This window comes from Lactuca sativa, chromosome 3 (assembly GCF_002870075.4).
Source record: "Lactuca sativa cultivar Salinas chromosome 3, Lsat_Salinas_v11, whole genome shotgun sequence".
Classification (NCBI taxonomy): Eukaryota; Viridiplantae; Streptophyta; class Magnoliopsida; order Asterales; family Asteraceae; genus Lactuca; species Lactuca sativa.
In genome coordinates this window covers 19095059-19107552 of record NC_056625.2, presented here as the reverse complement: position 1 = coordinate 19107552, position 12494 = coordinate 19095059, and the positions used below count along the sequence as shown (strand labels likewise).

The window sequence follows — 12494 nt, the reverse complement described above, 5'->3', positions numbered from 1 at the left end:
TGTAGTGGAGGAAGGGCTGTGAAAGTGTTTGTGGTGGTTGATGAAGTTGAGGAGGTTAATGGGGGTGGTGAAATTGGAAACTAGCTTGTTGGTAATTTATGCAGTTATAAAGGGAGCAACGATCTGATAGGTACTTTCAATACTCCTAGTGTACCTCAGTTTCACAGTGTTGCTGAAAATGTTAATGTTAGTTATTCACCTATTCACTATGTGGATCCTGAGAATTACAAGCATGTTGGTGATGATGATGTTGGTACTTATCTTGACGATGTGGGTGGTCGTTGTGATGATGTTACCGAACAAGAAGTTAAAACAGATGTTGATGATCGCTTTGAGTTTTTGTACGTCGCACTCGATTGCTCGGTTAGTATTATCATATTATATTAATTTTTTAATATTTATTTTGGTGTATTTGAATAGATATACAATGTATTGTAGATACGCGCTTTTGTCAATTTTTGTAAGCCGACCCTAGTAGTAGATGGAGCTCACCTAAAGGGCGAGTTCAAAGGTACCATGTTACTTGCAGTTACTAAGGACGGACAAAACCAAATATTACCGGTTGCATATGGTATATGCAAAAATGAGTGTACCGATTCTTGGACATGGTTTTTTCAAAAACTACATGATTGCATAGGAAATATGCAGGAGCTTACAATTATATCTGATAGGTCTCCATCTATAGCAACATCCGTTGCCAACATTTTTCCTCACGCTCATCATGGAATATGTGGTGTCAATTTGTATTTCAACATAGTATCTAGATTCAGCAAGAGTAAGACGGCTAAAGGGATTTTTTGGGAGGCGTGTAAGGCGTACACAGTTGATGCTTTTGATGCTGCCATGGATGTTATGAAAAAGACAAAAGAACCAGTATGGGAGTACTTAAAAAGTATAAATCCAGAAACCTGGTCAAGGGCACATTTTAAAGGGAACCGATACAATCTTATGTCGTCCAACAGTGTGGATAAATGCATTATCTAGACACGCACGTAAGGTGCCAATACTTATGTTGATCGATTTTTTTCGTGCTACAATGCAACAATGGTGGTTTCAAAGACGTAACTTTGCAGGTATTAAGTAAATTTGTAATATTAATGTTTTATTAGTTTTGATGTTATTGATCTTAACTTCTTCATTTTGGCTGTTTTTTTAGCGGAAACAACAACAATACTTACCCCTTGGGCAGATGAAGTTGTAAAAGAAAACAAGAAAACTTTTACCAAATGGGATGTTTGCATGATCTCAAATACGAAATGCGAGGTCAAAAAGGGGGCACAAAATGTGATTGTTGATTTTCAACATATGACATGTACATGTAGGCATTGGCAACTTGATGGGATACCTTGTGGTCATGTCATAAGATGTTTAACAGTGAACAATTACCAAGACTGCTCGAGGTTTGCATTAAATGCTTACCTTACCGAAACACTGAGGAAAACATATGAGGAATCAATAAACCCTCTGCCAAAGTCATCCGAATGGGAGATCCCCGATGATTTGATGATTGTTAAGCCACCTATAATGGATAAACGTCAGCCAGGCAGGCCAAGAAACACAGACCGCATTCCATCCCAAGGCGAGGGTCCAATTATAAAAGAGTGTTCTACATGTGGTCAACTAGGACACACGAGAAATAATTGTACTGGAAGGGCGTCCGGTAGCAGAGCAGGTCACATAATTTCTACTGCAGAAATGACATATAATATTGGTGGTTCAGCGGGTTGCTCACAAACCTATAACGCTGATTTTGATATAAAACAACCTTGAAATTAAGAGTAATGATGAGTTGTTTACTTATTATGTATTGTAATATTTTTATTAACTCTTACAAGACATTGCTATGCTTTCATATTTTAGTTAAGTTTGTTGATTATAACAATGAATGAAGCCTTTATATTATAAAATATAGTTTGCAGATTTTTTTAACAGTTACAACATGTTATTTAAAAAAACAACAAACGATCCTTTTGCAACCTAATCTGTTTCATGATAATATTACAACAACTTTGTAACTAATTTTTAAACTCAAGGAACTGCAATGGGTACTTCTCTTTCTCCATTGTTATATAGTCATCCCTAATTCTCATTTTGTCTTCGAAACGATCCTTTTTTACCATAATGTGTATCAACTGCTCATCCTTCTCAGCAAGCCGTTTTTCAGTCGTTTTGATTGCCTTCTTACTCTTTTTTTTTATCTAATCTTTATGCTCTTTGATTTTGTTTTGATTGAGGTCAATCCATTCTTGAGCTTATTTGCATTCCGATTCAATATCATTAGCAAGTTGAGTGAGAAGTTGGGATGACTCTTTGTCCTCTTCTTATTGTGCTTCAGCCTTCTTTAATTCTTCAAAATTTTCATGTGACATATATGGCCCGGCTGAAGAGAGTGTAAAAAAAGGGTCTACCGAATCACAGTAGTAACAATCTACTTCGTTGCATGAGCAAATTTCGAATTTGTGTGAGGAACTCATAATAAAGTCGATATTGTATTAAACTGAAGCTATAAGTGGTATTTATACATACTAGACAGTAATGAGAAGTCCAACTTTGAAATGACTAGACAGTAATAATAAGTCACTGTAGTAACCTGCACATCGTAGTGGGACCCTTAAATGACAAGAGATAAATGACAGTTTGACATGATAAAACACTGGATAAAGCTGAAAATCGTAGTCCAAATATAACCATTTCGTAGTCAAAGTATTAATTCATAGTCTATTTATTTATATAAATAGATGTTTAAGATCTAAAAACCAAACACCCAAATCACCTAAACGAAACGAACTCCCATTATTAGAAATGTCTTCGAATGCAGCAAGTTCTTCGAATGAAGTACCTGGTTCCAATTCTGAAAGACCATGGACGACAAATGAGGTGTTAGTTCTAACACGATGTTGGCTAAGTGTTAAGGATGGTGTATCGTTACTTGCTCCCCTGCATTGCCTAATTGGTGATGAATGGACTCGCATAACATCTTTATTTAACCATGAGATGGGAGAAGGACAAAAAAGAGAAAAATCAGATGTTGTTACTAAGTGGATGGATGTAAAGGAAGAAGTGACATGGTTCAATCGAGCATGTAATTATGCGAAAAGTAACAATGTTCGTTATCGTGACGAAGAAGAGTTCTTGGAAGTTGTTACAGATTCTTACATCTGTGAGCATGACGGCAGAGACTTCGAATATGAGGAAGTTTGGAAGGTTGTTAAAGATAAACAGTATTTCATGTAGACCGCTCTAATTTCTGTTAAGAATAACCCATGGACTTGTGTTTTACGTTAATTCTTTGTTCATATTATGTCGTTGTTTTTCATGTAATTGTTGTAATGTTTTTAATGGTTCATGGAATCCTTGTTACTAATGTATTCTAATGTATTGTGAAAACTAATGCAATGGGCATTTATTTATTCAAATTAATCATACGAGTTGCTCACATAATAAACTAAAATAATTTAAAACAAACGAAATACATACAAAATACATGAAAATAACCTAGTACATGAAAATAACCTAGTACTCACATAATAAACTAAAATAGATTTTAAACAAACGAAATACATACGAAATACATGAAAATAACCTAGTAAATGAAAATAACCTAGTACTCACATAATAAACTAAAATAGATTTTAAACAAACGGGATATATTTCAAAATATTCCAAGGGGCTTCAAACTGGAATTCTAACCTGTTACTTAATGACTTGTATTCCTCCTTAGCAGCTTCCAAGATGACCTTCTCAGTAGCATTTAAACGGGTGTCGTCAATTTTGGTATAAAGATCGTTGAATAATAGAACTTCGGTTTTCATTTCATACCATCTTGCTAAGATGTCTAGTTCGTCACGATCGTTTCTTGTAGCCATACAGTTTTCAGCATTGAAAATATTGGTTAAACGGCTCCAAAACATTGGATCGTTCAACTTGCTTGTCTCGTACACATGAATATAAGCATGTGTAAGAACCAAGAACTCTTCATTGCTCCATGATATAGAACTCATTTTGATTGAAACAAAGAGAGTAGAATCTAAAAAACAATATTTGAACAGCTGTATTGGTTTATTTAATAAAGTATTTATGTAACTTAAGGTCAATTTATAGTAGTTTCTACAGAAAATTACAGTCCAATCTTCTAATATGTCTGCAATTCATAGTCAAAATTAACTGACGAATGCAGTGTACTATACTTATACCACAACAGATCACCGTTCGAGTTGACAAGTCATCCCCGGTCGAATGACAACACAATACATTGCTGCTTGAATTGACAAGCCATTGCACCAGGAAAGTAAGGAGTCGTTATAAATAGATTTTAATATCCGTTGTAATTGTATCGTATTACTTCCCTCCTTGCAATTATGGACTCAAAACATATATGGAGGAACGCAGAGGAGGTCGCTTTGGTTCAAGCTTGGATTATAACTGTAGAGGAGGATTTTCCACCGGGTCCCCCATAAGTTCGTGCTGGATCATTTTGGTCTCGTGTCTGTCATTTGTTTCACCATTTAATGATCCGTACTCAATATCGAAGAAGAAGAGATGTCAAAGCGAAGTTTCTGGATATGAAAATAAAGGTGAAACTATTTCAACGTATTTATAACGAGTTGGATAACGAACATGCAAATACGGATGAAGACATTCTATGGCAGGTGGCTTTGGAACTATACCGTTTTGAATATGATGGTAGCGAGTTTACCCACTTAGATGCATGGAATCTTTTAAAGAATGTCCCTTATTTTTAAATGCATGTTGGTTAAGTTAATTGTTTTTCGTTATTTAAGTTGCTTGTTGTTGTATGTGTGTAGTCGTTACTATTTAATAAACGTCCATTTCTTTTAATGTATGTTGTTTCCTCAATAACCAATACATAGAACGCCATAAAATATAAATGGGGTACATAAATAACTAATACATAATACGACATAAAATATAAACTGGGTACATGGATAACTAATATGTAACACGACACTAAAATAAAAACGGGGGACATAAAAAACTAATACATAATACTACATAAAACATAAAGGTGCTACATGAATAACTACTGCATTGAGGGAGGTAACAGGACCACCGTTTCATTTGGTATTTCCCAATGCACGTGTGATGGTATAGTATTCACCAACTCAGATCCATATGCAAGTCGATACACATAATTAGTGAACTTGTAATCAACCATTCCGTGAATGGATTCAGATGTACGGGTTCTTAGACATGCTATAGCGTGGCCACATGGTATACCGCTTTTTTGCCATTTACCACAACTACATACCCTTCGTTCAAGTTGTACGTTGTTGGTGGCAAAATTGTCATCGACTTCAAATGTATCCCCATACAAACGTCTTGCATTACAATTATAAGACTTGTTGATACATTTTTGAACCTTACTCTCAACGTAAGGGGTCAACCCACCAGACAACCTCCCTGTAAAATTTGATATTTTAATAAAAATAGTAGCACAATAAAAAAAACTAAATATAATAATCTCCCTTACCCGCCACTTCGGCCCGTTCAACATACTTTGATTGTATCGACGTGGTGATTAAATCAATTATCGTTGTTATAGGAAACTCACGTGTGGATATAATTTGCAAAATTTCAGGGACGTCAATCGATTTAACATTGTAACGTATTTTTGGGAAAAATGCTCATGTCCATTTTGAAATCGGTATATCGTCAAGCTAGTAAATTGGACTCATAAGCAAGGTGCAGAAAGGTGGTTTCCTACATGTACTTTGCAACCTTTCCAAACACAAGTAAAAATCATCAACGCTATATGCATTGCATGACTTCCAAAACAACGATTCGACTTCCGTATTGTTATGTACGACAGACTCACGTATCTTTCGAGCTATATCTTTAGGACAATATCCATGATAGGAATCCGGGTAGGCACTCTGAACACCAAAGTCTATTTTATCACACAGGTTGCTTATGAAACCAACCTCTATGTCCTCACCTAAACAATCTTTTAACCTCATCATGAACCATCTCCATGATTCTTCACACTCTAAGGTTACCAAACCAATTGCTAAGAGTAGTGGTTCATGATTTCCATCTAAAGCCACTGCGAAGTACATTGTTGTCAGATAGCTCCCAAGAAGGGGTAAATAACCCACATATATCAGCGGTATCATGCACCTAAGGAAGGTACGAATCTACATAAAAACGAACACATATTAGTGATAAGTAAAAACTAAACGAGATACATTACCATGAAATATTATATAACTCAATAAAAGAAGTATGTTATACCACGCAACCTAAAGCCACAAAACAGAATTGAAAGCGGTTGGTATCGGTTTTCTTAATGGCTGTGAAGGTATTAGGATTTGTTCTTTGAAGGTTATGCAAGAAAATTGGTAGTTGAGGAAAGCTTCTTTCGCTGTAAGTACTCATTTTCAATACCGATGATAATGCTCTACAATCATCACACAAATGCAATATGAAACAAATGCAATTATAAATAGAAAATATTATATCTCTACTATTCAAAATTCATAGTTTAACCTTTTAAATTCATAGTCAAATCAGTTCATTTCATAGTCAAATTTACTGTCCGGCATGACAATACTACAGAATGTACTTGTCTGGATTTCGTAGTTCAACTTTTTGAATTCATAGTCAAACCAGTTCATTTCATAGTCAAATTTCACTGACCGACATGACAATACTACAGAATGTACTTGTCTGCATTTCGTAGTTCAACTTTTTGAATTCATAGTCAAACCAGTTCATTTCATAGTCACATTTCACTGACCGACATGACAATACTACAGAATGTACTTGTCTGCATTTCGTAGTTCAACTTTTTGAATTCATAGTCAAACCAGTTCATTTCATAGTCAAATTTCACTGACCGACATGATAATACTACAGAATGTACTTGTCTGCATTTCGTAGTTCAACTTTTTGAATTCATAGTCAAACCAGTTTATTTCATAGTCAAATTTCACTGACTGACATGACAATACTACAGAATGTACTTGTCTGCATTTCGTAGTTCAACTTTTTGAATTCATAGTCAAACCAGTTCATAGTAAAAAAGAATTGTCTGTAATATGATTTCTTCTATAAATGGGTGTCACTTAGTATGAAAAATTTAACTTAGAAAGTAACTCCGATTTAAAAGAAAAAGAAGGCTAATGGCATACTGCAATTGCGGAGGAGAACGTATCGTTAGGATTTCGGGTACAACTAAAAACCCAGGAAGATTGTTTTATGCTTGCCCATATTTGGTATCATGTTGTTAACGTCATTCAAATTTAAACCCTCGTGTTTACATGACAAAAATTTATTTTCTTACTGTCAATGTTAAATTTAACAGGGACCAAAATGCGGGTTTATCAGTTGGGTTGATGAAGAGAAGGACCAATCATCTATGGTAATAGCTAAAGTAGCTAACTCTAATAAGCTCTTTCAATCAGAAAATAAGAAGTTAAAGATAGCGTTGGTTTGTAGTTGGGTGTTGTTCTTGGCAGTTCTTGTTTACAAGTTGTAAGCTTTTCAATATTGTTTTTATGGTTTTGAAGTTGTTAGGTCAATAAATTGTTGTATTTGTAACGTTAAAACAAATGTTGTAGTCGTTCTTATGTTGTATGTATTGATAAGTAATTAGTAGGTCATTAATTTGTTGTAATTGTCATAATGTTAAATTTTTTGCCATCCGTTGAGTAAACTGTAAAAATAAACTAATAATCAAATCTAACATTAATTTAGATATACAATTATATAATCCAACTACATAGGACCAAGACTAGACCCCCAAAAATTTTTTGTCATCCGTTGACGGAACTCTAAAGCTGCATTTTTTGGGTCAATAAGAACACGTATTGGTTGACCTGAAACGAATTGCTCCATAAACATACAAACAAAAACACCGCAATCTCCCAAATGACTACTTTGTTGGGGAACATTTTCTTCATAAATGAATTGCATATTCAATGGAATCCTTGGGATGTTCCTCCGGGCCCAATACTTAATCTTGTCCAAATAATTTGCCACCCGACGTTCAAATTTGGAAAAGATTCCTTTAGATTTGAATTTTTCATAAGCCCCTCTACCAAGACTGTCATAAATATGCACTTCCATTGACGCTAATCGTAGTTCCCCAAATAGCCAATGATTAGGGGATGAATGAATCGGCAATAAGACCTGTATAAGGATCAGAAAATAAAATTATGTTTTTTTACATCACAATACAAAAACATAACAAAAATAACGATATTATTTTCAATATAAACAATTAAGTTTACCGTATCAACATCCCACCAAGCAACCATGAAGTTGGGGTACGTAGCAATACCAGCCATAAACGCCCTCCAGTCCTGTCCTTCCAAAGCATGAGAAACAAAAAAAATTGGAGGCATTATTGTATGTCGGTCGCTCTCAAACTGTCTCTCCATCAATAGTCGGTACCAAATGGTTATATGATGCACACATGATAGTTTTGTTATTGACTAAAAAACAATTAACTTTTAAAATAATAAATTAACAATTAATTTACCGCTGACTCCAACCATCCGTCGTGTGTATGCCCAAACAATGAGCTCCAAAAATCTCTATCTAACACGAAATTAAACAAACGATGCTGGACATCATATGAATGAAATATATAATTTTGGATGACAACCTCACCGTCTGCTACGTAAGGTTGCAGGCGCAACATGGAGAAGTCATGAGCAACACCAAAAACTGGAGGAGGAACGGGGCTTGTTGATTTGATATCAACCTTCTTTTTTGTTCTTCTTTTTTGCTTCGGTGTCGTGTGCAACTAAAAACAATATTCAAATGTTTAAATCTATATCTTTCAGATAATTCACATAAACATAAAATCATGAGTTTATAAATAAAACAAATACCTCGGTGTAAGGAGGACACAAATATTGTGATGATTTTCGAGTCCTCGGTTTATCGGGTGTAACTTCTTTGCCATCATACTCATCAAAATAATCTATAATTCCCGTTATTATTATTTCGTCTTCGTCCGGTACATCATCATCAAATTTGTTCCCCGCATTGTCATTCCTCTCCTCCGACTCCTACATTAAAAATAAAACTTTATACTTAATAACGAAATACACATAATTTAATAAGCAATAATATCTAATTAAATAAATGATTTAATCTACTAAAAACAAAATATAAATTAATGTAACTATAAGAACCTCTTTAACTTCACTATAATCATTTACATCAAACACATCATCATCAAATTTGTTCCCCACATAGTCATTCCTCTCCTCCAACACCTACATTAAAAATATAACTTTTTACTTAATAACGAAAGACACATTATTAAAAAGTAATTATTCAAATCGTAAAGGTAATATCTATAACAACCTTGTCGTCTTGAATATCACCAAAAATATTTTCAGTTGTATTGTTTTTATTCATCACTTCATCTTGCACAACCTATATTTTCAAATATAAAATATGAACACATGTATTCATATATGTTATTAAAATATAAAAAATAATGTAGCGTGTAACTAACCTGTTCATCATATTTTCTTTGTGACACTATCGGATCATCAAAAGTAATGTCGTTCCAAAATTGTTCAGTATTTACTTCTTCAACAAAAACCTCTGTAGGTTGTCGGTTCATAAACACATGCTGCTCCAGTGCATGTAGCCGTTTCAACACCTCGTCTAGGTTGTGTTTCCCACTGCCCCGACCTCTACCATGAGAGCGACACTGGACGACATACTAGACGAAGATTCGTCTTGTCTCCTAAAATGGTCCCGTACTGGGGATGGAACTGCTTTCCCTTCACCATATACGTACTCTTGAAATGACATATAATAACAAGATGTCATCTCACCATCACCCGGTAACATGTTTTGTCTTGGTGGTTGCCCCTCCTAAAAAATTAAACATATTAAAAATGCATATAAAAGTATAATAATCAAGTTTATAAATAATAAACGAAAAATTTATAAACCTGTATCTTTGACCAAATCTTGTTCACGTCAACCCATTTCAATTTTTTTGTTCCACTCCATCGTTTCATCCGAGGCAAGTCTTTATTTTTTCTCAATACAAATCCACATGCACGAACAGCCAGAATCATCTCATATATCCATATCTACAATTTTTTACAATTACAGTAATAAAAGTTAAAATTAAAATAAAAAACATACCAATAAAACAATTTAAATATAAGAAAATTTTTATACCCTTATTGGAGCCGTAAATCCTGAGACGGAGTACTTTAAAGTTTGACGACGCTCAGAAAGTGATAAATAATTATGTATTTTGTTCCATGTATTCTCAAGGTCAACATAAGTAAAATCCCAGAGATAGCTACCCCAAGCGAAGCTAACAAAACAAAAAAAAACAAAATTGGTTATTATATAAATTATAACTTTAATAAAATAAAACTTTTAACGTAAACAAAATATACTTGTTTCAAAGATCCAAATTCTCAGCAAAAAAAAACCAATCTTGTGGCACCCGATCATTAACTTCTTTACCCAAAAAACTTTCACACAAAATGTATATCAAACATACTCTAACTGCATCAACGTCGTCAAGTGCTAGGAATGTTCGATTTAAAATTAAACGTTTCAGGTCGCCGATTTTCACCGAACTATTAGTATGGTCCGGAAATAGCCGTTCACGCAATAAACATCTTTTTTTACTGCTTAATAATTTTTCTGACCCTTTTCTCCCAATGTTTTTTGGATACTCCCGAAAATTGAAGCCGGTAATCAAACAAAACTCTTCCGGCCCATAAACCATTTTCGTATTGCCTATTCGAAAATATAATCGTTTTATTCCATCTGGAGATAAAACAGGGTCCGGCCGGATCTGATGAAGGAACATTTTATGAAACAATAATGTGTCCCCTTGTAAACGAGGGACATCAATAAAATAACCAAATACGGTATCTCTGAAAATGGCACGTCTGACATCATCTAAAACTTCAAATACTTCCCATATTTTACCGCCCGAGCCTTTTAAGTTCGCAAAGGCTTTCATATTGATAAAACTAAAATCATGCTGCAAAAAAAACACAAAAACAAATTAGAGAACTAAAAAATATTTTGTTTTTAAAATATATGATTATGAATTGCAATAAGTACATAAACAATTAGTAATGCAAATACAATTTCTTAATTAATAATTTATATATTTCCGATAAAAAACAATAACATACACATATATAAACAATTTTCCAAGTTATACAACAAATATATTTACGATAAAAAATAATATCATACATAATTATATAAATATTTTATTAAACAAATTTTCAACTTAAACGACAAATATATCAACGACAAATTTTCAACTTAAAATAAATTTTCAACTTAAACAAATTTTCAACTTAAACGACAAATATATAAACAATTTTTATCTTTCTAATTAAAACTAACATTTTATAACCATATAAACAAACAATTTTTAAAATAAAACGACAACCAAATTAACAATTTTGCAAGTTATACGACAACTTTATACAAATTTTCAACTTATACGACAAACACAAACAATTTCTAACAATATATATACGACAAATTTTCAACTTATACAAATGTTATACTTATACGACAAATATATATAGAAACGACTATTTTGCACATACTATAATTTAACTATTTTTCACTTTATATAAACAATTATACGATAAGAATATACAAGTTTTCAGGTTATACAACAACTAAACAAACAACAAAAATAACAAATTGTAAACATTATCTACGCAGTCTCTACTTGTACATTCAAACAAACACTAACAAAATAGCATTTAAACTTCAAGTATACTAAAGAAATCTTAAAACTATCAAACACAATAAAATTACCCTTTTTTAACACTAAATAATACAATAAATGATAAAATAAAAAAAAGTTTAAACATTAAAAGAGTTAAAATCTAACCATATTTGCGGGATTGTTGACATAATCCTTCATTTTCTTCAAAAACTAGCCAAAATTCCGAGAGAAGCCCAAAGATAGAGAGAGTTTTTGTGTATAGAAGGGTGAAAATGGAGAAAAAAAACGTTTATATAGTGAAAAACAAGGGGATTTCGCAGATGGGCTTTAATTTCGCAGATGACACATCTCATCTGCGAATGTACAAGCACCTAAAGCACAGCTGTGCTTTAGGTGCTTGTACATTCGCAGATGAGATGCTCATTTCGCAGATGGGGCATCTCCATCTGCGAAATTGTAGCCTAATTTTGTAATTTCGATTTTTTTTGGTTATTTTTGTAATGCAATTAGTGTAAATGACTATTTTTATCATTTTCTCAATAAAAAATGTTAGAATGTAAACTCATACGTAAATGTTAGAGATAAATACAAACTATGAAAAATACAAAATCGACACGTAATCCTGACTTGTTGGTGACCGGTGAAGGGCCCAAAAATAAAATGTTTTTTAAAATGTAATGACAAATAATTATAATCATATGTATTTTGAGATAAAATACAAAAACGATCGTACATTTTATTATATTTAATTTTAATATTTTATTGTATTTAACTCCAT

At 33.2% G+C, this 12494-nt stretch overlaps 2 protein-coding genes across 2 annotated transcripts; both read right to left on the bottom strand.

Moving 5' to 3' along the window:
• Positions 1–7695: 7695 nt before the first annotated feature.
• LOC128132989 (uncharacterized) lies at positions 7696–8326 on the bottom strand. The gene is made up of 2 exons (XM_052770011.1): positions 8253–8326; positions 7696–8151 (listed from the first exon to the last, which is right to left on the bottom strand). The coding sequence occupies exons 1-2, from the start codon at positions 8307–8309 to the stop codon at positions 7738–7740; spliced, it is 471 nt and encodes a 156-aa protein (XP_052625971.1). The 5' UTR covers positions 8310–8326; the 3' UTR covers positions 7696–7737.
• A 505-nt stretch (positions 8327–8831) lies between these two features.
• Positions 8832–10329, bottom strand: LOC128132725 (uncharacterized). Its single transcript, XM_052769645.1, has 6 exons — positions 10177–10329; positions 9942–10085; positions 9584–9861; positions 9340–9411; positions 9165–9248; positions 8832–9038 (listed from the first exon to the last, which is right to left on the bottom strand). The coding sequence occupies exons 3-6, from the start codon at positions 9602–9604 to the stop codon at positions 8832–8834; spliced, it is 384 nt and encodes a 127-aa protein (XP_052625605.1). The 5' UTR covers positions 9605–9861; positions 9942–10085; positions 10177–10329.
• Between the last annotated feature and the right edge of the window lie 2165 nt (positions 10330–12494).